Source organism: Dermacentor andersoni, chromosome 1 (genome assembly GCF_023375885.2).
Source record: "Dermacentor andersoni chromosome 1, qqDerAnde1_hic_scaffold, whole genome shotgun sequence".
Taxonomy (NCBI): Eukaryota; Metazoa; Arthropoda; class Arachnida; order Ixodida; family Ixodidae; genus Dermacentor; species Dermacentor andersoni.
Genome location: NC_092814.1, coordinates 176418761 through 176446172, shown reverse-complemented (window position 1 = coordinate 176446172; position 27412 = coordinate 176418761). Strand labels below are relative to the sequence as shown.

General features: G+C 44.2%; 1 protein-coding gene across 4 annotated transcripts in view; it reads left to right on the top strand.

Moving 5' to 3' along the window:
* The first annotated feature begins 2801 nt into the window (after positions 1 to 2801).
* The window catches only part of RabGGTa (Rab geranylgeranyltransferase subunit alpha), a 68578-nt gene continuing 43967 nt past the window's right edge, over positions 2802 to 27412 (top strand). For 2 of the 4 annotated variants that reach the window (XM_050195076.3, XM_050195075.3), the window contains exons 1-6: positions 2802 to 3108; positions 7231 to 7341; positions 7418 to 7542; positions 21770 to 21954; positions 22599 to 22793; positions 27271 to 27354. In XM_050195076.3, the coding sequence (XP_050051033.1) occupies positions 3106 to 3108; positions 7231 to 7341; positions 7418 to 7542; positions 21770 to 21954; positions 22599 to 22793; positions 27271 to 27354 (703 nt within the window). In that variant the 5' untranslated portion in view covers positions 2802 to 3105. Of the gene's footprint in view, positions 3109 to 3508; positions 3606 to 3638; positions 3874 to 7230; positions 7342 to 7417; positions 7543 to 21769; positions 21955 to 22598; positions 22794 to 27270; positions 27355 to 27412 lie in introns of those variants that run through there. The other 2 variants (XM_055062807.2, XM_055062806.2) reach the window with 2 other exon arrangements.

The following is a 27412-nucleotide window of genomic DNA, read 5'->3' as shown; positions in this document are numbered from 1 at the left end:
CTGATGGATGAGCATTCCGACTCCCCCTCCCTTTCTTTCCGACTTAGTTCTGTTGCACCCTTCCCATACATAATTCTCAATAACTGGCGGCTCTTCTGAGTCTCTAAGGTGCGTTTCTGTAACCGCATACACCCCTATTTGTTCTCTATGTAACTGCTCCTCAATCTCTGCCCACTTTTCCTTTCTTCTGCCGCCCTGCATGTTTATGTAGCCTATTGCATGGCGAGCTCTTGTTCTTGCTTTCCTCCTTTTTCTGTTATCGACGGCGATGCTCTTCTGATGTTCCCCTAGGGGACCTTCTTTATTACTACCTACTCTGACCTCCTGAGCGCCCGCGGGCCCCCTAAAAAAGCAACAGCGCGACCCCCAAGTCGCCAGCCCACTTCTCGTGCTAGCCTGTAATTGAAGTGGATCCCATCTCGTTTAAAAGCACCACAACTTCTCACTTCCCTGTTTACTTCGACAACCTCAAAGCCTTTCTCTCGGCTCATTTTCCATATTGCCTCATTGGCAGCCATTACCGCTCTTTGTACGTGACTGTCACGCACAGGCACCTCCGGCACCGTGCAAACCACGATCTGCACCTGAGGGGATAGCTCGCGCAAGTCGTCCACCCCCTTCGCCAAGCGCTGGGCTAGTCCTGGCCCTTTTCTGTTCAGGACGTCATTTAGCCCACCTGCTACTACGACAAGGTTGCGCACGTGGGCATTTTCCGTGAGCTTTTCTTTTGCTCGCTCCATGACAGAACCCAGTGTCTGCCCTGGAAATGTCCCTACCGCCACTCTTTTGTCGCCTTTCACCCTCTCCACAATTGCTTTTGAGCACCGAGCCATGTTTGAGTCGCCAGCGATAATCACCCTTTCACTCTCTCCTACCTCTCCCAGCTTCCTGTGGCTGCAGCGTCGCCTCACTCGGGGCGTGTTGCGCTGCTTCGCTTAGCTACGCCGATTCACCGGCGGCGAGCTGGTGACCGCTTGCTTTGGCTCCCTGCCTCCCACTTCGCCCTCGCTTTGGTGTCCTGACTCGAGATTATCCGCTGCCCGAGTCTCAAGAGCGTCGAGCCGCCTTTGCAGTTCGGCGTTCCTTTCTTTCGCCTCCCCAAGCTCGGCCACAGTCCTCACCAACTGCGCTGCCTGGGCCGCCTCTACCTTGACGAAATTTTCAACCTTCGCCTGCAGTGCTACCCGCGTCTCCTGCTCCTCCCTCAGGTTTGCCTTAAGCTCTTCAAACTTAGCCGCCCAATTCCCTTCCAGTTTTTGGACGGCTTCCCTGACGCCCTCGCACGACCTGCACGTGAAGCTAGACCCCACCACGTCTGCTAAATTCTGGAATTTAGTCTCGTCGAGGAAGCACCAGCGCAGGCACTCGTCGCACTGCACTTGCTCCCCGTCCCCCGCGGCCTTCACGTTTTTCGATTTCATCGCTAGGCCTACGTCCCTAGGCCCAACGAGCAAGTTCGCCAAATCACTCACGCAAACCCGACCTCGACCGCTATCCCAAACAAAAACGAAGGATTATCACTCCCTACTCCATGTAAGAATCCGAAGAGCTAGCTGAAAGAAATACCCCCTAGGCCTAACGAGGGAGCCGCCAGACCTAGACTAGACAAAGACTAGACTAGACCTAGACAAAGCCGCTACGTTTCCTACTCCTACCAAAAATTCAAAATTTGCGCCCCTACTCCATGCAAAAGAAAACACTTCAAAACACTAGCTAATAAAGATAAAAGAGTACTTAGCTACGAACGAAGTCGCTGAAGCCTCGTCCACAGGAGCGTCCGTGAGCCGTTTTCTGTTGTACAGCGCCACCTGTGGTCACATACTTTAGTTCACGACGCCACCGCTACGCTTATTTCCGTAGCACTGTGGAAGGTACAGTTTCCCCTTCTCTAATAGCGTCCTCGAACACCTGCACCGGTGCGCACCGGGGCGCCTTGGTGCGCCCTTTCATCCTCGATCAACCGCACCGGTGCGCACCGACCATCCTCGATCACCGGAAGCACACCCTGTTGGAGCGGTTTTCCGTTGCCCCGTCTCGCACCGAGAAAATTGGCGGTGCGCCGGGGTGCAATCCCAGCAAGCACTGCGGGACGCGCGACGCGCGCGCGCACAGCAGACTGCTGAATCGCAGACGCTCTGGCCCGGTAGCTGCGGTTGCAACGGAGTTGACGGAGTTAGCTAGTTGAGATGTCGGCAATGAGAAAGGAAGCGCTAGTAGTTGCCGCAATCGATGAGCTTTCTTCAAGTTCGTCTGACAGCGAAGACGACCTACATGCTGATAGACCTCGTCCAAAAACAATGTGGTGAAGAGCGACCGAAAGTGGACAGGTTCGTTGAACGGGTCGTCAGGAACGGGTCGTCAGGATTAATTATAATATTTATTGGTGCTTGCTTGCAACCAGGTATGTCGGAGCACGCCGTTTGACAAGGTTCGAGCGCTTGCCGCGGATGCTCAGCACTTGCAAACAATAAAATGTGCGCGCGTGCGTGTTCGCGCACGTTTTGCGCGCCAGGGGTAAAGTGGCGCTGCATGCAAGCACCCTGCACGGGGTGCAGTTTTGTCCTCGATGTTGATCCTCCGCAGTGCGCCACCACCGCGGTGCAAAGCGCATCTTTTTGGTTTCGGGGCAATCCCGGGACAAGGTGATCGAGGACGCTATAAGTTTGTATAGGTGTTCTGTGCCCATAGACGGTGGCGCCAGATTTCCCTCTAGGTGTTATAGTGAGAAACTCTCTGCAAAGAACCATAGCAAAGAACGAATGCCACATCCCGGACGTGACGTTTGGGCTATGCGTTTGGGCACGGAGGAAGTGCGTTTGGGTGAACCTAACGCCTGCGTTCCGTTGATCGCGTCGACCGGGTGAACGCAGACACATGCAGACACTTTCAGACTGTGCACTGTGTACACCATGTGCCGGCTGCTTGTTTGTCTACGGCTTCTGCGTTACTTGCAAGCGTGATCAAGCAGTGGTCAAAATCGAGCTTGAGTGATTGATTGTTCTTCAAGCGGAGGTGCACGTTACGTCTTTCTATCAGTCTCACTATTCGCATGTTCGTTTAAAATTCACCAGCAAGATACGCCAGTCGACATTTCAGTAACAAAACATGGTAAGTCGCTGTTGAGAGGGCACACACCGTAAGTAGTGTTCGTGTCGTCTGCAACAAAATTTATCCACGTCCGATCTAGCTTGTCAGGTTGCGTTGCGGGGACACAGGACCGAGCATTTCCCTGTCGCAACTGCCGTGCAGTGACTTTGGTGGATAAGCATCTGATAGCGGCAGGGGCGGTCCTGGCGCGTAGGGTTCTTGCGTCAGCAGTGAACCGAAGGTTCTAAACCTCTGCGAAACGTTGATGCTGTAGTAGCTCATAAAGACTCGGTATAATTGCTACCAGTTTTTTTTAATTCGATTAGCGTTCTTTGGGAACTTCAGGCACTTCAGTATTTTCGTCCGTATCCAACCTCTTCACGCCAGCTTGGGCCACTGGGTATGTGCCCGAATAGATAACTTGGGCCATTGGTATGGGCAACTAAGCATACGTCACTGGGTATGTGCAAGAATATGCAACTGTGGCCACTGAATATGTGCAGCTGGGCATGTCATAGGTATGTGAACATTCGATCTTGGCCAGTCCTCCAGAATGGGTATGTACCTCTGGGTAGGTGCCCAGATAGAAAAGCAGAACAAGAAGCAAAGAAGTCTGCGATAGAAAATTGAAGAGGTCACCTACAGAGAAGTGAAAAAGTTGGCATCAGAAGCAGCTGATTGTGGAGAAACAAGTGAAGTGAACGGAGTGGCCGGCACTGTTTCTGATATACGTTAATGATATAGCCGTGAACGTTAACCCACTGATTGAAGTACGGCTATTTGCAGGTGACTATTTGATGTTCTGTCAGGTGGAAAGCATCAGTGACCAAATCTTATTGAATGAGTCCTTGCAGATTATGAATGACTGGTGTACAGTACGGTCCACTCTTAGAGGGAACATACGAGCGCATGGCCGGCGGTCTGCGGAGCACTAACTGCTGGCGAGATTTGAAAACGCGAAGCATGCGCATATAGTTACATAAGGGCGGTGCATTCCCCGCATCATCTGATACTTTTCCACTCCATTGCTCGGCGAGTGCTGGCCCTTCCGGATTTTCTTTTTTTTTTTTTTTACGCAGTGTGAAGCAACTGATGCAAACTCTGCCTCCCGCTTGTTAAATAGGCAGACATTTTATGGTTGGAAGGGCAAGCTTGGTATGCTTGCTGCATGGGGCTTCAATTGTCTTGTCTGTTATCCAAAGTGACCAGTTGCTGCGAGCATTATGTGAAAAACACATGACTAGCTATCAGTGAGCATTGACATAAGATTGCAGAAGTGACAGGCTTTGTTATCACTTTCGCAGAATTCCACAGTTCCGCACCACTTATTTCATTGCACGTACGTGTTGGTGAAACAGAATAATTTTTGATAAACTGCATGTCCAGTTGATATTGCAAATATCTTAACTATGGAGCTTCTGCAAACATTGTTTAAATGAGCAAGAATCGAGTCGATTAAAGACTGCAACTACAAACAAAACTATTTTTTCCTGGTTTGCTGATTACCCACCGAGTAGCAGGCAGAGTGGCGGCTAGATAAATCGCACCGTGCAAGAAGGGAAGTACTGTCCAGTGCTTGCCGAGTGCAGGGCGGAGAAGTAGCAGATGAAGCGGGGCACGCGCCACCCTTACGATTCCATGCCCATGCACCGCATTTGCAAATCCCGCTGCCAGTTAGCGCCATGCGGGCTGCTGGCCACGCCCTCGTGTGTTGCCTCTAAGAGTGGACCCTACTGTACCTCAAGGGATATGCAAATTAACTTTAAGAAGTCTGCTTGCATGACTGTATCAAATAAGAAATTATCCTCACATTTTCCTTGTGTTATTGGTGTTGGTACATTAATAACATACAAAAGAACTGAAATATCTTGGAGTAACCATAACACATGATCTAAAATGGAGCCATCATGTGGCGATCACTTGTGGATCTGCACAGCCAAAGCTCGGCTTGTTAAACGGGAAATTGAAGTATGCCAGTTCTGACATAAAACTAAGTGCATACTTGGCAATTATTCACCCTAGTCTAGAGAACGCAAGTATAATCTGAGACCCATACCACCAGTACCTCATTAATAAAGTAGAAAAAGTACAGCATCATGCTTCTAGGTTTGTCTTTTCCTGCTACAACTGAATGCAGTCACAGAGCTACTTAATAGGGCTAACCTTCCGACACTTGCTGAGCGCTGGAGGGTTGCTAGATCAAAATTTATGTTCCAATTACACATTGAAAGCCTACATGTGGATCCCAGCTTGTACTTGCAACCTCCTGGCAGAATATCTCCAAGAATAAATCGCAGCTATACTTTCATGTCTTATTCCCAAGAGTTGATGTCTTTAAGTATTCTTTTTTATTAAAAACAATTGCCGACCAGAACAAACTTAATTCCAAGGTTTTTATAAATGTTGGATCTGTGGTTTTCTTAGAAAGAAATTTGTTAATGTTGTTTTACTAATCTTAAGTGTATATATGCCTTGTGCCTATGTATGCCTCACATGTAATTGTTATGTTAACGCATAATTATTATTTTTACACATGCCACGGTTTTGTTATGACAATGTGTTTCCCACTTTGTAACCCGGAAAGTGCTCACAGCATGGACATATAAAAGAGGATACATTGAGCAAGGAGCATTGAGCTTCAGAGAAGTGAAGATGTTGGTAACAGAAAATTAAAAAGCCTACCTCACAAAAGTGAGCAATTGAGTTGCTACAGTGCTAATCACATTAGTGTCAGTATTGATTTTGGCGTTCTTTGATCATGTCTGGCCCTTGCACCAGTAAAATCAATAAGTCATCATCATCATGACATTCATCTTAAGATGAGTTGTGCCCTAATTTTTATTGTAACAAATTTAGCCAGTTCTTAAGAAGGGTCACAGGCAGTGCAACAGTCTGCAAAGTGACAGTGGGCACGTCTTCTGGGACTACTTTTTGTATGTTATGCCCAGAGCCTCCAACTACCTACTGTACTCCGCCTACTGTCGAACCACTTGTCTTCTTTAGGATCCTCTAGTTTTGTTACAATATGAAAAACTGGTTATAGTAAAAGCGTGCCCTTTTTGTGTACTGTACAAGCCACTGCTAGGTGCCAAACCAAGCTAAAATTCTCTTTACTGTGGGCTGAAACTGCCAGTTTGCTTTTGGCGCCCTGTGTACCAAGTTCGCCCCTGCTGCTATCATTGCCACATAGTAAGACATAAGGCGTTTCTGCATGCCAGCTGTAGAGGGGAATAGGTTACTTGCACTGTCCTGTAACTCTATATGATTTCACGGTGCATTGGCCTGTCAGATTCAGCAGGAAGTTGAGATTAATCTCATGAGAGATAAGAACTATGCAAAGCAGAACACTGCCAAGAACTTAAAATTATGTGGGTGCTACACTGTGGCTGTTCAGGTAGGATTCATTCAGGTGAAACACCATATGCATGAATATTGTTCCATCTGAATGAAACTCAATGCTGTCCACTGTCGTTCTGGCTGGATGAATGCCACTTGCAGTATAACCATTCATGGAGTGACATAGATTGTTGATGAAAATCACTTCTAGCCCTCAATAGGCAGTCTCTTGCAGCAATTTGGGAAGCACTGTTTAATCAAAATGCTTATACTCATTACACCGGTAGGAAAAGGGCTAACACTGACACATAAAGGTGTAGCTGGTTGATTCAACACTTCTCTGGTGTGTTGAACCAGTTGGACTGTGAGATGTGGTGAAGTGTGCCAGCCTTCATGTCATGTTATAGCATGGTTACAATGTGCACCTCTAGTATGAATTATGGTGGTTTACTTGAACTACCGATCATTGGCCACCACTTATGAGCTAATTAGTGATGAAGTTATTAGTAATGTGCCCATGTTCTTTCTCCCGGTTAAGTGCCCATGTGCTTTCCCCCAGTAGCTCTTAGCACTAGTGTATTTTGTAACATCAAGATAAATAAGCTTAATAAAGAGTTGCACTGTGTGAAAGCTACTGAATTTGCTCTCCTCGAGGATCAGACAATACAATAGAGTGACTGCTGGTTGGTTATTCATTGCAACTGCTTGAAAAAAAGGCATTGCCTGTTTAGAAAATATTTTCTGTAATTGGAAGTATGGCAATGGTTGCAGACAACTATTAACACCTTTCCTTATCTTTTTCTCAAGCATGGACGTGTGAAGGTTAAGACCACTGCTGAGCAAGAAGAGGAGAGAAGAAGAGAGAGGGAGAAAAAGCTGAAGATCTACAAATCTGCAACACAGCGAGTGATTGAAAAAGTAAGCACATGAACTATCATTCACAAACCCAGTCATTCACTCATACTGTCATTCACTTGGTTCATGACTTGTGCAGCGACAGAATCAGGAACTCGATGATGAACTGCTGCATATCACCAGCCAGATCCTTCAAAGTAACCCCGACTACACAACCATGTGGAACATCCGTAGGGAAGTGTTTATGGTGCACTTCAATAAAAGGCAAGTGCTAAGCAGCATACCTTTCCTTGGAAAAATCCCCATTGTTTGTTTGTTCTTTCATATAACTGTTCCAGGTTATGTTCTGCATATCTTTTGTGTGCGCTAGTTGGTGATACATAATCGCTGTTAACATGTGCTGCCTGTTAGACAACACAGTACAAACAGAATCACTGTGTCATCCATGTGTTTGTCTTCATGTTGTGTTGTGTCTAAACAGCACATGTAAGCAGCAATCCAATTTGGCCACACACGGTGGTGGCGCAGTGGCTTTGGCGTTACGCTGCGAAACCTGAGGGCGCGGGATCAAATTCTGGTCGTAGCAGCTGCATTTCGACAGGGGCGAAATGCAAAAACACCCGTGTGTCATGCATTGGATGCACATTAAAAATCTCCAAGTGGTCAAAATTAATATGCAGCCATAATCATATTGTGGTTTTGGCTTGGAAAACTCCAGAATGTCATTTCTTTTTCATTTTTTTTTTCACTTAGTTTGGTTGTAGAGTAGCATCTCATGTCCCAAACAAGGGCTCTGCATTTTGAGGTTTAGTTTAGAGGGCCCACAAACCACTCTGAGCTTGTAAATTTGTTATACAGTGGCAGCTGTGTACCGGTCTAGAATCAGCATACAACTACTAGAATTTGTTGAAATGGTGCCAAAATGGCAAAGTTACATGTTTTAGCAAGTACACAGCCAAATTACGCTTTCTTTCACCCCTTTGCTACGCTTTCCATGCCACCTCTTATGGAGACACATTGACACTACGTCAGTACTGAATGTCACCATGACACTCTTTAATCGAAAACAATGTCTACTTTCGTTTACGAGGACTCCACACTTGTTGGCTGCCCACTGTTACCACTGCGCATGCAATGCAATGCTTGCTATACGTGGTGAAACCAGTTGATTGTGCATGGCAGGTAAGCAACATGATGAGGAAAAATGGGCATGGAACTTCATGGCAAAGGCTTGCTAGGGTACTGATCAGAACTGATGTCCCTTGTAGACCGACCAAGTGACAGCTTTTACAATGATGACGCCACATGCATGGCACTGTTGACATCATGACGGGTCAAGTGGGAACTGCAAAAGCCCGGAGAGGGGCACATGCTTATTCTTGAATTTCAGTCTTCTCAATGGCATGTAGAACTGCTCTGTGCAGCAAAGATGATTGTTACTGCATTCTGTACACAATGACTTTGTGTATTAATACATGTTCAGAATGGCAGAAATTGTTTAGAGACCTGTTAAAGTAAAACTGGAGGGTTTATTGTTAATCTTTCTTGAAGTTTATTTTTTGCAAACATTTTTAAGTTTCAGTGCTTTCATTTGGAGCATTTTGAAATTCTTAGTTTTTCAGTTCTTTGTTGTCGTTCTCTCTTTCTCATGGCATCTTCGTGCTTGGGTCTCTCCAAAATAGAAGCTGTGGGCAGATATCACAACACTTCATATGTATTTATTAACTGGTGCATGCAACCACATGCATGAATTGGCAAGGCTTTCCTCTTTTGTAGAATAAAAAAAAGTAAATGAAATAAAAACATATATCATACAAGTTCTTATAGGTATGTGGAGAGCAAGTGGCAGGAGTCAGGTGCAGTGTTGCGGAGTTACCACTCCGGAATTGGAATGAATCCGGAATCATTCCACATTTGCGCGACCCCGAAATGGAATGGCAACAACGTTTGGAAGAATGGAATGGGAATTGAATTAAGTACATTTTCCCTGGAATGGAATGGGAATGTAACTATGTTCTTTTCCGAAAATAGAGCGCTTTTCTGTCTATGCACTGTTTTTTGTCAAAATATGCCGAAGGACCAACCAGCCCACGTTCAAACATTAAGTCAGAGCCTCGAATTTAACTATAAAGCATCATTTTTAAAATGGCTTTAGTGATTACAAGCACAGTGCATTTATAAGCAATGCGCCTACTACAATTTTGTCCTTATAGACTGAGTTGCTCCGAAGTTTGTTTCGATTCTTCGCGTAACCATGGCTCTATGCCGTTAGTATCCGTTGTGCGGAACTCCGGTGATGGCATACCTCCCCCACACGCCTTGTGATAATTTTTTTACTTTGGCGGCACCTTCGCCCCGGCCGCCTGCTGTCTCCCTACCCTTCACTTCTTTGTATTTGCTTCTGTCGCTGTTGGCGACTCAGACACATATTCGAAAAAGCGCTTATCTAAGTTTTGATGCTGGCGCGATGCTTGTGTTCACTGCAAGCTTTCACATACCACTTGTGCGCCCTCTCACTTCGTACTCCTACCCCTCCCCCAAACTCTTTTGCAATACTGTCACCCCTTTCTAGACACGGACGCTTTTGCCCGAAACTTTGTCGTTGAAGGTCTGCAGGTCATTGCAGCGCACAGACGTACACGATGAACTGTGTGCCCTCTCCCTCCATACAGAGAGAGAGAGAATAAACTTCTGAAAGCATGAATTCGGGAAGCCAGCTGAAGCAGGAGAGCCCACATAACTGTGGCCATGGCGATGCCTCCCCGAGTCCCAACGTGACGATTTGCTCTGAAGAAAACTCATGTTCTTTCTGTTCTAGGGTGGGTGGTTTGGGTGGCACCACCGTTGCACTGGCGCCTGTTGGTGGCTAAAGAAGCCCAATCGTTCATTTAGCTCACTCATACTGTGAATGCTAGACAATGCTTCGAAGTATCCTCCTCAGCTTTCTGTGCTGCCACCCCCACATTCCTTTCCAGCCTTCTATTGCAAATAAAAAGTGCTTCCATAACGCACTGCCACACTGGCTCCTTTGCCCAGCGGCTCACGTACACAGTAAGTCTGCCAACATGGCACATTGGAAACAATCTTTTTCAATTACCCGCGAAGAAAACAAACAAACTGCACACTGCAAGCTTTGCTCCGAAACTGTACATGCTATTGTCGGAGTTTCATCTAATTTGATAGGCACCTAAAAAGAAAGCACAAACATGAGTACACGCAACAAGAGAAAGGGCTGGCAAGCCAGCCGAAGATAACATCGGCCTTCACTGCTGGGTGCAGTTCTGTGCCTGTTCATCAAAAGGCTGCTCTTGACGATGCCATAATCGACATGATTTGCACTGATATGGAGCCCTTTCGCGTCATCAAGAGTGAGGGATTCAAGCGATTCGTAATGGTAAGTTTGACACTATTATAAGCCGCCTTTCATCAAAGTAACTGCTTTGTATTCTTTCAGATTCAAGTCGCCATTCCGGGCTACAAGTTGTCATCACGGGATGACCTCAGAGAGAAGTTCCTGCCTGGGATAGTATCTGCGCTGCAGACCAAAATATCGTCTTTGGTGGAAGTGGAGTATGTTTGTATTGCACTAGACGTGTGGACATCGCAGTCTGCGGAGGGCTGTCGCTATTTGGACAGCAACTTCAAGGCTGACACGTACATCCTCAGTTCCACTTGCCTGACGGGGAGCCATGCAGCTGCTCGGATCCGCTCCGAGTATGACACAGCATTGCTACAGTGGAACATCGCTGGCAAGATGAAATATATATTTGCGTACAATTTTGCCTCCGTGAACTGTTTTTATTTCATTTTCCAGGTCCTTCGTGTGGTGACAGATAACGCTACATCAGTGATAAAGGCATTTGCATTTACTGGGTGGGAGACTGAAGAAGACGATGATGATGACAATTTCGATGACTGCGTGGAACGCTTAACCAAGGAGCTTTTAAGCGAATTCCATCAGTTGGAGCAATTTTGGTTTGGCTGCACCGCCCACAGCTCATAGCTTGCCGTAAAAGACGCCATTTGGCAGGTATACACTATTAATTAACATATTGGTTTTATCTTATGTGCATTAATACATCATTCATTTATTACTATTTTCATGGACAATTGTTGGGCTAAGCTTTGTTAAATAATTTGCCATGAATGCATGGACAAATAATGTGTGAATATAATAACTGCAGTTTGAATAGTAAGGGCAGACAACTGTGCTTGTTACAGTTTCAGTGCTTTAAAGCTTTATTATGCAACTACCGTTCAGCTAAATTTTCGAGTGTGCTTTGTTTTTTGATCTTGGGGATTCGTTGTGCATTCGCTGCCATGGCCGAGGTCGTGAACTCTGCTTCCCATCAAATAGTGGCTGCGGATCGTTTTTCTGCCGCAGGCCAGGCACCAAGCTTATGTGACTTCGAGGTCTGCACTCACCACGTCAATCAACCGTTCTGAAATACCTCGAAAGACAAACAAAAACAAAACAGGCACATCATGTAAAGAATGCCCGCAGTGTTCTGAAGTTACATTTTAAGATATTTGGATTTAGTTGATTCCTTGTTCAAGCTATTTTTGTATTATTGTATTTTGTGCTCCTTGCTATTTTTCTTCTTTCGTGATCTTCCTCTCCTCCTTTATTGATTACACCCCCCTTCCCCCCCCTCGCCTGCGAAAATGAAATCCTGCATGCGTCACTCCTTCTGGTACAAATCGCTCTGCCCGTAAACACAGTTGCCTGGCATATAAGACCAGTCAACGAGGCGGCACTCTGCTGCTAGTCTGTTTATTTGAATTAGGAAGCCCATTTCATTAAAATAATATCAGCCATAGTGCCATAGCCATGGTGTGCACAAACATTTACTCATAAAGAACAGGAAGGTCCAGCTTATGTATTAATGTGCACCCAATTTATTGTAGGGCTGTAGAAAACGGCTGTCTGTCCCCACTTTATTTTGTCTAATGCGGTCTTGAAGAGTGTCAGTGTTTCGTTGAGTGCAATACCGTACGATTACGTATGTCATTATTCTCTTTCTGGAACTCGATTGCATTGCATGTTTGCCATTTGTGCTTTGCATGTTTGCCATTTGCGCTACCTGTACTTGCAGTGATAATATTCACTATTTTAGGGCCCAAATGCCGAGTAAATCGTACAAAAATGCCGTGCCATCGTTGCATCTATACGCAAGAGTACCGCTGACACGGAATAAGTGTTGAATGTGGCCGGTGTGCATTTGGAATCTTGCATCGTGACGAGGTGGAACTCGCAGCTGCGAATGATGTGAAAGCTCCTTGCCACTTTTTCGAGTCATCCATGCTTGACAGAAACTCTGCACGCTTGCAAGAAGGCTAAACTGTCTAAATATGAACTGAGGCTGGCGGCAGACTTTATTGAGCTTCTCTCCCCTGCAGAGGAAGCCACGGAGTTGCTGTAAAAAAAAGGCATGAGACAGCTGGGCTTTTGCTTTCCGCGTTGCGAAATATCGAAGTTTTCCTTGGGGAAACCTTAAGCAAAGGCACACTTCTTTCCAAAGAGGCGGCTAAAGACCTATAGGGTAGCCTGGAGAAGCAGTTCGCAAGCACGTGGACTGACTCTGTTTTTGATGGGTGTCCGTCTAGACTGATGGTTTAAGTCTTCTTGGCGTTCAGCTGCAAAAGCCGAGCAGATGCGTTCTGCTGTGCTAAGGAGGCGGCCTCTTTTGTTAAAGCAGGACAGCACCAGCACCATCGCGAATGCAGACTCTGAAGCAGGGCCAAGCAGACTGATGTTTAAAAACATCGGGCAAAATGAAAATGCCCACCAAGACAATATGCCTGGAGCCATTGCCGGGGAAATTTCTCTTTACCTTACAGAGGGAACTTGTGCAGACGTGGTTACGTCTCTGACCTATTGGAGAGCGAACGTTAGCCATTTTCCCTTGCTTTTCCGCCTCGCAAGGGTAGTTTTCGCTGTGAATGCGACATCATCTGATGTGGAACGCATGTTTTCTACGGCATCCCTGATAATGACAGCGAAGCGAAATTGGCTGTCAAGCACCTCTTTTGAGCAGTTCATGTTTCTGAAGCGCAACACATAGGTAGAAGGCAATTGTTTTATCTCACTTTTTTTGTTGTTTTTAGAACTAATCGTTGAAGCAACCGTCATTTACATTTCGGGTTTTCAAAACTAAATGGCGAAGCGCCCATTTAGCTCGTGACATTTTGTTGCAAAATTATGTTGAATAAAACCAAAATAAAGCTTCTTTTTGCACCTTCAACTGCTTGTGACCTTTATTGCAGCATTTAAGAATCACAAGGACACCTAAATACACTATCTTGTCATTTTAGCATTAACACATTTGAGCTTAAACAATATGGAAACATCACAAGCCGGTAAAACATGCTGTCTGTGCAAATGCTATAGGTAGCGGGAGAACTGCCCCTATGGGAATTAGTAGGGTGGTTGTACTGCACATGTCTCCAAACTACTATCCCTCGACCTTGGTAACTTGTTTTGCGTATTTTTGCAGTTCTTAACAAGTTTGATGACATCAGCTTTATGGTGCATTCATCGGTAACTCAATAAAACTACCATGATGCCTTTCCTATGTTGAGGAATTACAGGAATGGAATTGAACTGCTTGGCCGTTCCTGGAGTGGGAATGGGCTAAGTTTTTCCATTTTGAGGAATTGAAAGGAATGGAATTGCGGCAAGTTGTAATTTCTCGGAATGGAATGGGGGTACCCATTCGTCAAGTGCGTCCATATCGGAGTCTAAAAATTTGTTCGTACCAGCGAAGGTGTTTCTGGATACCAGTGGATTTATCCAATCGTGCAGGGAGCTGCTCTTAAAGAGACACTAAACCAAAACATTAAATCAGTTTATAAGCATGAACTGTTCTTTGAAAATTGTTGTCATTAATTTTGAAACAATAGGTTGGTTATTAAAATATAAAATTAAGGTCAAATTACGTATCAGTTCTTGAATTTCGTGCTGAATACCTAACGGTACGTCACTGGGACGTCACTGATTTCAAAGTATTCTGGCACGTTGGCTAAGCAAAAGTTCCTGAAACTCGCCATGTTCAATCTTTAGCTCCTTTAGAAAACAATGTAGTCTATTTTTACTGCTAAAGAATGAACTAGGCCCTAAAAGACTGTCAAAATCCATGACATCGCAGTGAGCTGGTGTGGGAAATTCAGAGGTGTTGCCATCCGTCTTTTGTTGTTGTGCTTTTTCTGGCTTGCCAAGCATTTTATCATGGTAAGAGTGGCGTTTTTGATATTGTAGAAATGTAATTTAATGATGCAGAATAATTTTTCTCTTTAAAAGAATTATGAGGTTTTACATACCAGAACCACAATCTAATTATGAGGCACGCCGTAGTGAGGGACTCCGGAAATTTGGACCACCTTGGGTTTTTTAACGTGTACTTAAATCAAAGTACATGGGTGTTTTTGAATTTCGCTCCCATTGAAATGCAGCCACTGTGGCCAGAATTCGATGCCGCGAACACATGCTCAGCAGCCGAACACCATAACTAAGAAACCATGGCAGATCATTTTTCTCTTTAGTGTCCCATTAAATGCGGTGTATACAATTTTACACACAAAGATAACACCTCAAAATCGAATCAGTAATCAAAATAATGTTTCAAATGTACCACTTAAATCTCCCACCACTATGGTTAGATCTGTGCTTTTTAAAAAAAAATTGCAGTCGAGGTTTTAATATATAGAAAGTTAAAAAAAAAAAGGCAGGAAAGGCAGATGTTGAAATGCTTAACTGTGTCACCTGTATGTGCTCAGTTTGGTAATGTTCTTAATCATTTTTTTACAGTAATAAATTACAACAGGCAAATGTGTGAAATGGCCATGTTTTCCAAATGCTACACTACATGTGACATGATCAATTTTGTTCCCATACCTGAAATATTTTTCATGCTTGAAACATGGAGTCCGCATTTCAGCATGCGATCATATTTGCTAATAATTTAAAGTTTTAGCTCATTCTTCAATCAGCGGCACAGCCAGTAATTTATTTCGGGGTGGGGGTGTTCCGTCGACAACTACCACTCCTTCCCCTCCTTCAACCCCTTTTTCTCTCTTTCTATATGTATACTATATATATATGCGTGTGTGTGTGTGTGTGTGTGTGGAGGTTGTACACCACGCAAAGACAAACTCCTGGCACTCTCTGGGCAAGAATGCTTAAAAACAAGGATGCATGTTTTGCAGCCACGTTGCATGGGATTATGCTATCATGCTTGTGCTATTTTCAAAAATGATAGTTAAACCTTGATATAACAAAGTCGGTAAAATCGACAATTTGCTTCATTATATAGAAATTTAATTGTATTGAAATTCGACCTTTTATGCAAATATTAACAGTCGCTGATCAATGTTTCTTACACAGAAAGGGGCCGCAGAATTTTCCGAGTTATCGGGCAATCGAAAAACAAAAACAAATTTTAATGAGAAAATTTATTGATAAATTTAGGAGTTGGCGACGAATAATATGGTTTCATGGCATATACGTCGACAATATCTTCACATTGACTGTACGAATTAAACGAAGCCAGCCACTCTTTCGCATGCACTCGGCCACACGGCTGATAGCATTGCCCGCATTGGGACGACGCTATCAGGAAAAGCGCCGGCAGCAGGGAGCGATTGCTTTGTCTGCCTCTTGCTCCAACAGGTAACCGAAACTCAAGATTATGCAACCTCCAATACTAAACGTGAGGGAAGACAGCTTACAAAGAGCCATGCCCTCTTGATAAGCCCACACGCAACAGATTTTCTCTAAAGCACGGTGTGCGGCTGCGTGTGCGCTCAGCTGCACTTACATGCATGATCAGTCGTGGCTGAGACGCGCCAGAAACCAAGACGTGCGCCAGCTTACCCCCCACCCCCTCACGTGCGTTTGATAGCGTTACCGTGAGTTCGCTCCCCTGTGCCTCTTTCCCTTTGCTCGTGCGGGAAAGTGGTCCTCACGATGCCACCTTCTTTCTTCTCTCACCCTCGCATTCTTTCACTCGCACCTAAAGCACACAGTGCGCAGAGCGTGATAGGATCTTATCGCACTTGGACTTCATACGGAACATGATGTGGCTCCACTTTGGCGGTCGCTCTTGTTGCATGGCGTGCGATTTGAGCGGTGCGTTTGCAAGCAATTGTTTGTAATTCAATCTTGACCATCTGCGTTCACGGAAGTTCCCATATATTGTCTCGGAATTCCTTCGCGGTGACAGTGAAATTTCGTTATATTGAAGTCGTGTACAAACACTTCATTATATTGAAGTTCTAAATACATGGTGTTCTATGGACAAGAAGTTATGAAAAGTTAAATACTTGGTTATATCGAGAATTTCGTTATAATGAAGTTCGTTATACTGAGGTTTAACTGTATTAAAAAATATTGAAACCTCGTTAAACTGTAGTTGGCTGTTGCTCGGAAGAAATATGCACTAAACGGTAGTACTGCTTAACCGAAATAGCATGAGATCGCCCACTTACCTTTCAAAAACGGAACTCAGAGAGAGTGCGATGAAAGGGCAAAAACATGCAGTATTTATTCACTTCATGCGACAAAAGTGTTATTTTCGTTTGATACTGCGATGGTATATAGTGACGACAGCAGCCTCAAACTTACTGAAGCTGCGAGCCAGCTTTTCAGCCAGCCCCCTCTTCTCGGCAAACCATGGCAGATTCCTCGTTGGCATTGCATATTCTCCGTGTACTGGTGTGGTAGCGCTGCAGAAGTCGTGGGGTACCTTATTCATTGCAGGGTGCTGTTCTTGTTGTGAAGATTGCATTCGTGAGGCTGACGTAACGCGCAGCTTCTGCCACTGTTGGGCCTGAATTGCCCGTGTTGCCGCTTTCCGTGTCATCCTCATCACTGTCGTTAGGCGACACTTCGGCAACAACAGAGGCAGCCATGGTGAAAAGTCTAACCTTGTAGCCATCTTTTTGGGGTCACAGCAGCGCTGCCGAGCAACTTCTTTGCATTCCAAATGCCACACACTGTAGTTAACGGTAGATCCCTGTCACGTGCCAGTACCGACTTCATCGTACAACATTAGATAGCACGAACGATGACCAATTTTCTTCTATGCTGAGCACCTGGTATTTTTTATCCGAGCTTCGGCATGATGCAAGTCCTAGCTTGCATGACGCCACAATGCTCACAGCCACTGTGCCAAAATGATGTTGATGTGGATGTGGCTTAACGCGCAAATGCACAGGGCGCTTGGAGGTCATTGTTCTGATCTCTGAGGCTTGTTGTTCTGCCGGGCCACCCAATGGGGACGACACACTGCTGTGATGGCACGACGAAAAGTGGAAGCACTACGTGGTAACCGATACGTACGCAATAAGCTGGTACAGTTTATGCGGATACAAAACTCATTATGTTTAATGGCTGCTGAGTCAGGGATCTGATTTTACTGCTTTTAAACAAAACTGCTGTTTAAGCAGGTATGATTTAATAAGGTTTTACTGTTCTAAAATTCCATTTATGAATTGATGCATGTATGTCGAAGGCCTAGTGTTAGTGTGTACATGACTTGGAAAAACTAACAGCGCTTAAAACGGGGCTATACAAAAACAAGACAGTGCACTATCATGTGTCTTCTTGTTCGCAGGCCAGTACATATTATTACAGCCCAGGTAACAGTGGAGATCACTGTTGTTTTCCAGCCAGACCTTCTAGTGAGTAGTATGGCCAACGGCTACGTACAGGAAAGGGCGGGCACTATTTTGCAAGTTTCCTATCACTCAATCGCACTTTCAGCATTGTTGGCATGCTATATTATTCGAGATTTAAAAATAAAGGAACAAAGCTTTGCGCTAGAACTTCGATAGTATCGTATGGTGCAATTTTCACTCACTTTCGATGATTTGCTGTCTGACTTGTTTGAAGAGATGTTTGGGAATAACTTGCGATCATAGTATTGTAGTCATCACGCGACGAATGTTGTTATTTGATCACACTTGACAAATGATCAGGCAGACAGTCTGAAGCAGGGCTGCTTCCCGTTTAGAAGCCTTTGTGAAGATTACGGCATCCGTTGTTCGCAACAAAAAAGGGCCAGTACCTCCGAGTGGTTTGAAAGCGTTGTCTCCTGACACCCGTCTGTTCTGAAAATTGCCGAGACGTTTAGTTAAAATGGGCTCTCCGAAGCAAGCAGCACTTGTTACGATGTGGTAGGTGAGTCTCAACTAGGCGACTGGCCACAGCTGTCTGGTGTTGAGCGATTGGACAATGACGAGACGCTCTCCCTATGCCCACAATTATCCACCAACTTAGTTCTTGACGCATTTAAAGCACTACTCCCCCCCCCCTCTTCCACTCCTCGTACCCATCACTCCACTCCCCTTCTTAACATTCTTTTCCGTTGGTCACTGTCACACTCATCAACCTTCACTGGTTTTTTGAACAGCGCAGCGGCGCTCTAATACATGTATTCCTATATTTCTGTTTCTGTGTGGACCTCGAGGCCATTCTCCTACCTGCCCTCCCGCCTGTTTGTTGGGATGGTTTCTCAGCTTCCCTGGCCCAGCACCCCCGTCCTTGATATATTTTGTCGTTCACAAATCAGCGTTCCTTTAAAGCGAAGCATTTTTGTTTTTTCCCCGAAATTTTCTGTGCGTTGGGGGTGGTAGAGGATGTATACACATGGGAGAAGCGTGGCAGAGAGGTAAGAAGACGCTAGAGTTTGCTAGAAATTCGTTTGGACCTCTGCACCATGTCAAATTTGCACAATGCCCTCTGGAGCTCCCTGGGCGTCGAATGCCACATTAGCCTCTTGACAGCTGTAATTATCCATGACCTTCCCGTAAAACCACTGCAGAAATTGCAGTGCCCACCTTTCTACTATATACCCAAGTCCAGAGGGAAGCACGAGACATTCATTAGAAGGATCGCCAGTCGTTTGTGCGCAGGCGCAAGTAAGAGCGGGCGTGAGAGAGAAAATCTGGGTGCTTGTGCTCCTTAAATATGACTCTGCCTAGGCACTATGGAGGAGGTTTCTTAGCCTGTGTTGTATGGGGTTGTCCCCTAGATATGCCGGCATTGCGGAGTGCGATCGGGTTTGTTTACGCACCTGCTGTGGTTGCTCAGTGGCTATGGTGTTGGGCTGCTGAGCACGAGGTCGCAGGATCGTATCCCAGCCACGGCGGCCACATTTCGATGAAGGCGAAATGCGAAAACACCCGCGTACTTCAATAGATTTTCAATATATTGAAATTCTAGATTTTCAATATATGCGGCCCAGGCCCTACTACGGTCGCTACTGCTCCCACAGAAACATCTGTGATGTTATTTATAAGGTTCATTGCCGTGAGGCCCGAGAAAGCTATGATCTGCCATGACTGACTTAGCATGAGCACCGCAGCTGTGATTCAGTCTGTCCGACACGGCGGTCGCCACATCGGGCGTCAGTGCTCGCTGCTTCACCTGTTTTACCGGGCCGGCAGCCAGCATCCGAGCGTAAACAAACTCGACCCCACTCCGCAATGTCGGCACGCTTACGGACATGCCTACAACATGCACTAAGAAACCTCCTCCGTAGTGCCTAGGCAGAGTCATATATTCAAGGAGCAAAAGCCCCCAGATTTTCTCTCTTGTGCCCGCTCTTACTCATGCCTGCGCACAAACAGCTGGCGATCCTTCTAATGAATGTCTCATGAGGGAAGCTAGATAGAATGGTAGAGAGAGGGGGGAGAGGAGGCAGAGAATGGGTAGAACCAACGCAGTCGCAAAAAGAGTGAATAACGATAAAGCATGTTGTTGGACTAGTCGGTTCATAGATTCAGCAAAATTCTAAACTGTGCGAAGACAGGACGTGAACAGAAACATAGATGCACACGCAATGTGCAGACTTCCAACTGGCTTTATTTTGTGAAGGCAGGGAATGTTATAAACCTTAGAACATTATAAGTTCTCTGCCTTCATGAAATAAGGTCAGTTGGAAGTCTGTGCTTTGTGTGTGCATCTATGTTTCTGTTCATGCCCTGTCTTCTTCGCACAGTTTAAAATTTTGCTGAGTGAATAACAGCCTTGCCACTCTTCGCTCTAACAGTTCTTATACAAGGGGGGGGATAGGGAAAGGGTGACTTGAGAAGGCAAGGAAAGACTACTACTGTAGACAGGACAGCGGTTGGGGGAAGCTAGATAAACTTAAGTTCTAGGTACGGTGACATAACTACCCCCTTCTCCTTCTTCAGACTGCCACCAGCCCTGGCCTTGCTTTCACATTCAAGCTTTCCCTTTCATCTGTGTCACTCTTTCGGAGCCCCCCTCCTGAAACTTTTCTGTTCCGTGGGAAAGGGGAGGGAGTTTCGTCAGAAAATTTCAGGGGGGGGGGGGGGGGGGTTCGACCCCACCCCCTGGCTATGCCAATGTCTGCAGTAGCTAATTTTAGACGGCGGTGAATATCCGAGATACATGAAAAATTAATTTACAACAAACTATTTGGCATTTCTGGTGGTTTTCAAGTTGTCTGGTGCCTGTTGGATGTTGATGTCAGTGCCTATATTGGCTTTAGAGAGTCTAAAAAAAGCCTTTTTTTCCAGTTTTTTTCTATCCTTATCTTGTTTATAATGTTGTCACCCGCTGGGGAACTTGGCTGAAGGCAGCTGATTACTACCACTAAGACTTTGCTGGTGTAAAGGATGTTATTAACAGCTTTGCAGCAGATAAGAGCATCGCTGGGAGAAGGGCTTGGAACTGCACTGCAAAATGATACACTTGAGCATAACTTGTCATACTTGTGCACTGACTTCACAATTTTAGCCAACATCATAGAGAATCTTGAATGTTTGGGCAGAACTCTGACCTAGAATGTGAGGCTCATTTTGGACATTCAGGAAAGGTATGCCAGCATCCTAAATGGACCTGTTGCTAGTAGAGTTCGAAACTTCAATCTGTCTTGGATGAAATTTCCGGGTTTTCACTACCTAAAGTGACAGTCAAAGCTTCTGACTGGTGAACATTCAGAAATTATAGAGGGCATTGGATCATCAAACCTCCTGAAGTACAAATATGTGCCCGTAACTTTGGTGAATGTTCAGCGTTCCTTGTCTGCATACAAACCAATACTCAGTGAAAAGAAGGTACAACATGAAACCTGAAAACCTTGAGATGGTGCTTGTTTGTCATTGCCTTCACAACTTTTCTCACAGTCTCTAGTCATGCTAAATTTCAGATAAATCTGGTAACCTATGCAACTTGCCTCGTGCTGTTTTATTGAGAAAAGGGAATTTCACAAAAGAGGGGTTTAGTGGACTGTTTCTTAGAAAGTCATATTTTATCATCGCACGCCTAAAGGACAGTATTTGGCACCTGTAAATGCCTTTGATAACAGCTTTGGTGCTTGTTGTAGGTGCCTAAAACAGCACTTGTTAGTGTCTAAATATCCACTCTCTAGTCTTAAGTGAAAACACCAATTTCCTCAGCATATCACTTAGAGAACAAGATCGTGCAACAACCAATGCAGCTTTTTTTTTTTTTTTTTTGCAGCCTGAAAAAGACGGCTGAAGATGGTGCAGGAGAATTGCTTCTGACCGAAGCAGCCTTGCAAAAAAACCCAAAGTCATATGGAGCTTGGAGTCATCGAGCCTGGGCCATGGAAAATTTCCCACACATGGATTGGGCCAAAGAGCTACGCTTGTGTAATCTTTTCCTTGACCAAGATGAGCGAAATTGTAAGTTGAATGATTTTGTAAAATTCTCATGTTGTAGATGCAGCAGATGGTGACTGCTGCCACAGAGCGCACTGCCTGAAAAGCATTGTGTTGCTAATGGCGTCTTTCAGAAGCACTTTAATGCTAGGTAGCTCTATCTTCTGTGCTTAGTAGCTATGCTATTGGACTGCTAAGCACGAGGTCGCGGGATCGAATCCCGACCACGGTGGCTGCATTACGATGGGGGCGAAATGTGAAAGCACCCATGTACTTAGATTTAGGTGCACAATAAAGAACCCCAGGTAGTCCAAATTTCCGGAGTCCCCCGCTACGGCATGCCTCATAATCAGAAAGTGGTTTTGGCACATAAAACATCATAATAGTAATAAAAAAAGCTCTATCTTCTGTGAAAAGATATAACTACTGGTCATGCATCAGATGTATCTAAAAACTTAACTGCATTGCCACTACCTGATTCAGTATTGTTAATCTCCTGTTTGACTGAGGCTTTAAAAAAATGTGTATGTTTACTGCTAGTGTTTCTTTTCTTGTTTCTTCTGACATGCTCTTTGGCTACGTTTTGCATTTTTAAGCCCTTGAAAGCTGTGATTCCTAATGGTGTTATTGAAAGGAAACTATTGCCGTGTGTTCATTTCTGTTTACAGTTCACTGCTGGGATTATCGGCGATTTGTGTGCAGCCATACTAAGGTGACTGCTGAAATGGAGCTGGGTTTTACAATGGACAGAATTGCAGCCAATTTTTCTAACTACTCAGCTTGGCACTACAGGAGTTCATTGTTGCCAAGTGTCCATCCTGGTTACAGGGAGGGGACAGTCCAGGAGGATGTCCTTTTGGAAGGTAACTGCTCAACACATTTTCTGGGCTAAGGTGCTGGTTTGCCACGATTTTTAGAGAATTGAATATTTCCTCAGGAATAGACAGTATGCAAAACCTGGGGGTGCACCCACACCTCATTTGACCCAACCAAAATGGTGGAACCCAGGCTAGAATAATAATTAAGCTGTCAGCATGTGGGCTGGTGAAATTATTCCCGCCGCCCTTCGTTCCCCATATCATCCAAGCTTTCAAAACACGTCTTGGCTTTGACAGTGCTACTAGCGGGGAAATGGCTATCTTGATTGGGTCAAGTTAGGTGTGTGGGAAAGCCTGCTTACAGAATTCTGCATATCGTTCATTGCACATTTAAATATGGCTTCAACTGCCAGGTCTTTCTTGCAACTGGTTGTGGGATTATCAAGTCTGCTGGAACTAACCACCTTTTGCTGGAACTATTTGTGACTGCCTTGTAAACCTTTGCAGCAGTTGTTTATGCTCTTTTAAAAGAGTGGAAATAGCAACCACTAATGTATTCTGCTGATCGTAAGACAATTGCAACATAATGACAACCTGTCTTAAGTCTTTCCCTACCATGGGGAAAATAGGTGTATTTTCTAGGTTCTGCCAAATTTTTTTTCTGAAGGAACTACTGCACTAAATATTTTATGCAATACATAAACAAAAAACAGAATAAATGCATTTTTCATGCATAAAAGTTGTATTAATGACATGTATGTCTTAAAAAAAAAGATATAAATTGCCAGAATAAAGATGGTGGGATAAAATTGAACAATGTTTGTGAAGACACACTTGTATCTACTAAGAAAAATATGGAAAAAAATTATAAGATATACAAAATGTATTGCCGTCTAACAGGCACTATCTTCGAAAAAATCTAATTTTTTCATTGAAGAGTTATTCCACTACAAAAATTTAACTGCAAGCACTACAGTTGGGCGGATCGGGCTGCAGCTGCTATTGTTCTGGGCTGGTTTCCATCGACGTCGCTCTTAAGGTCCGACGAAAAGGCAGCATCTTCAGGCTCGCTTCTGCTCGATCCATCGATAAAATCAGCCACAGATGCACTAGAATCATGAGATCTGTGATCTCTCTAAGCCCGTGCGCCTCTTCTGGAGGCAGCCATTTTTGCTTGCTACTTTGATGATTGTGAGACTTCAAGCGTGCTCAAAAATTACTGCCTGGTGGGAAAAGATTGAACTGCTTAGAAAACAAAAATATAGTTCTCCTCCTTCACGTCTGATGATGCAGTGTGTCAGTGAGCGACATGGAAGGTCTTGAAAGTGGTGTTTCAAGCCATCTTTAGTGGGCTAATGATGCCAGTAAAGCAGTAAATTTGGCCTAACAAATATGTTTTTAAATTAATGCTACTTGCACTTGCTAACATCTAAAAAACACATTCACCAAGTTTAATTCAGATGTGTTGAAAAGGCATGTTCAAGCTTGATGTGCATGTAGCTTTGAGTGCATTGCACATACTGCAGTGAAAGTACCAGTGAACACTGAATTCCAGCACATGCTTAATGAGCACAAATGGCCTTGAGAGAATGTGTGCTCTCCTCATTGGAAACCTCCTGATTGGATTCAAATATCAGGATCTTTGATTGTTTGTCAATGTGAATTTCTCCCTGGAATTGGCACAAGGGTGTCACGTAATTTTTCAATGTAAACAAAAACTGTTTTGATCGAATTCTGAACAATCTGAATTCGAAAAACAATTTCCACCGAGGAAAGTGTGCTCTGTGGTCAGTGAAGATATGCATGGCCAGAGCCCAGGAACATTCACTTGTAAAGCTACCAAAGCAAGATGAAAGCTAGAATTCAGGCATCACATGTCAACAGTGACTTCTATATTAAGGTCCCTTATTTGCTCCAGGATGCATTATAATTTTTGTTCATTGAAAATTATATTTTACTTATTTGAATCATTGAGCAAAATTATCTGTTTCATACTTCTCGATAAAACTTCCTATTGTGAAGGACTTTAATTTTTAAAATTATGATTGAAACTTAAGAAGTAGTTTTCTTATTTCGTGAGTGAATTGGATTAAACTTGCAATGTTTGTGTACTTACATTTCTTGATTTAACAAATACATATTTTTGTCCTAGGATGTCTAGTTTCTGAGATAATATAAAAATGTGGTTCTTTGTTTATGTTAAGTAAGCTTATTAACAATAATTCATATCACAAAGCTTAGCATGCAGAATTAATCTAGAACTTCCATAGTGCATTAAGGTATAAACGAATGCTCTAGGCTAATTTGAACTAAAGTACTAATGGGTCATCAAAATTTCTGTATATTATTTCTAGCTTAGTAATCGGGGAAGAAAAAGCTTTTTTTTTTTTAGGTTCAAGAAAATTCATTAGATCAAAAAAAATTTGCATGCTTCACGAGTTTCTTTCAGCGAAAGAAGAAATATGATATTCAAAATAGTACAGACGGTACCGTACCTCCAAAAGTGCAAGTGCACCAAAATAATTGTTTTGGTGTACCTGCCAGCTCTCCCTAAATTTTTGTAAAGTTTATGAATTTGAGCTCATTCTATGATTGAACAAATGTTGCATCATGTTTTATGAAAAATAAGTTCTGTTCTTGAAAAAGTGTTTACAAGTGCAAGATGTGGAGGTACAGGGTTGCAAATAGGGCATACAAATAGGAAATGTGGTGGTAGCCACACTGCATTCTTTTGGCAGCACAAGACACCATATGCTAGAGGGGTACTTGCTTCAATCCAAGTTCCTGAAGCAGGCGAAATCAGCAACATCAAAGTTGCTGAATAAGTCACTGTGATCTAAAAAATTTTGTTCTTGTCAGTCTTGGCTGTTCCAAGTGTGCCACTTATTGCATTGTGTGTCTAAATGTAATTGATTGTTAATAAAGTGCGTATGTATCCCACAAAAGGTGTGTGCTTGAGAGCAAAGTACTTCTAACATTTCGTGCTATTCCTTCCCCCTTGCCATGTCTGTGGGATGTTTATGAATGTTAATGTTTACAGGTTGGCAGGTATGGATTTCAAAAAACAAGGAAAAAATGTTTGTGAACATATTTCTAGCAGAAAAAGCCAACAAGAATGCATAGAAACGCACCAGATGGATAGTCTGGGTGCATTGCGTCTTCAAGCCTCTTTTTTTATTAGCTTTCAGAGTCCCATTAAGGCTGCTCTTTTATTACTGTAACTGGTTCTATGGTGCTGGTCTTTCTCTCTTGCCTTCTGGGAGCCACTACTTGTAATGCTCATGTGTAGCTCTCCCAAAATTGCTGCTGTTGAATGCAGATTTACAGTGTTGAAGCACACAACGCTTCTGTAACAGCTGTTTCCACTGCAGACAGTGTTTGTATGACGTTTTTTGGGAGGAGAGTGGCTTGACTCAAAAAGAGAGAATACAAACTGACAGGGTGCGCATTGTTTGAGTTTTCAGTGCATTTTTCAACATTATTCAGTTTAATACTGTGCTGATTGTCACCGTTTGATATATGCACAATGCTTGTCTGTTCGCAATGCTCATACCTGGCAAGGGGCCCTTTAAGTGAACGAGCTGAAAATTTCACTGCAATTAGTTGAGTGCATCAAAGTAGAACCCTTTTTTCCCATCTTCCTCATTAAGTGATCCATGTGTTATCACTCTGGTATTTCTTGTTATGTGGGAGAACTGAACTTAATTATGAGGGTGAATAAGGAAGTCTTTGCCTCTATTTTTCTTAGCCAAAATAAGGTACATGCAGGTAATTCTATATATACATACTGTTCTATGTACCTTACACTATATTTCAACATACCCCCACCAGTTCAGACATTTGTCCCATCGCAGCACTAAATTTGAGATGCCCCTTCGGTTGAATTCATCCGACTGTCTATGGAACCACTGTTGGACTGCTGTCTTGGCTCATCGTTGCATGTGAATCGCTGTCCTGCCATGAACGTCTTCAGTGGACCGAAAACGTGGAAATCACTAGGGACAAGGTCCGGACTGTATTGTGGGTGGTCCCTACTCTCCCAGTGAAATTACTGGAGCTTGTCGACGATCAGCGATGCACGCGTCCTCCCCGAACGCTCATTGTCATGCGAGTCCTCAGGGCCTTTTGCGAACTCACAATACCACCACCTCCCATTTCTCAAAGTGAGGCACCTTTCCCCATACGTGGGGTGCATTTCCCTGTAGATTTCGATGGGCGTTCGTCCCTTGCTCTATAAAAAACGAATCACACTTCGTTGCTCGTACGCCGTGGACGTGTGAAGCACAACCGCCACGTTCAACAGCTGACAGCAGGGCTGTGCCGCAGAGCTACCAGCAGATAAGGCTGGGCCAGTCCAAGAAAGGTCCACTGCTGGGAATGGGTATGTTGACTTCGGATTTACATCCGTAATTTGGCTAAAAAAGGGGGCAAAGAATTTCTGATTCGCCCTCATATTTTTCTTGCTGAATGACATCAGTGCACTTAACTGTTACACTCTTCTCTGTTTGGCTTCTCAAACAAGAGTACAACTTGGTCCAAAATGCAACATTCACGGATCCTGGAGATCAGAGTGCCTGGTTTTACCACAGGTGGTTGACAGGAAGAGGTAAATAATGCAATACTATATCAAAATACATACTTTCAGCAAATCTAAAAACTAGGCT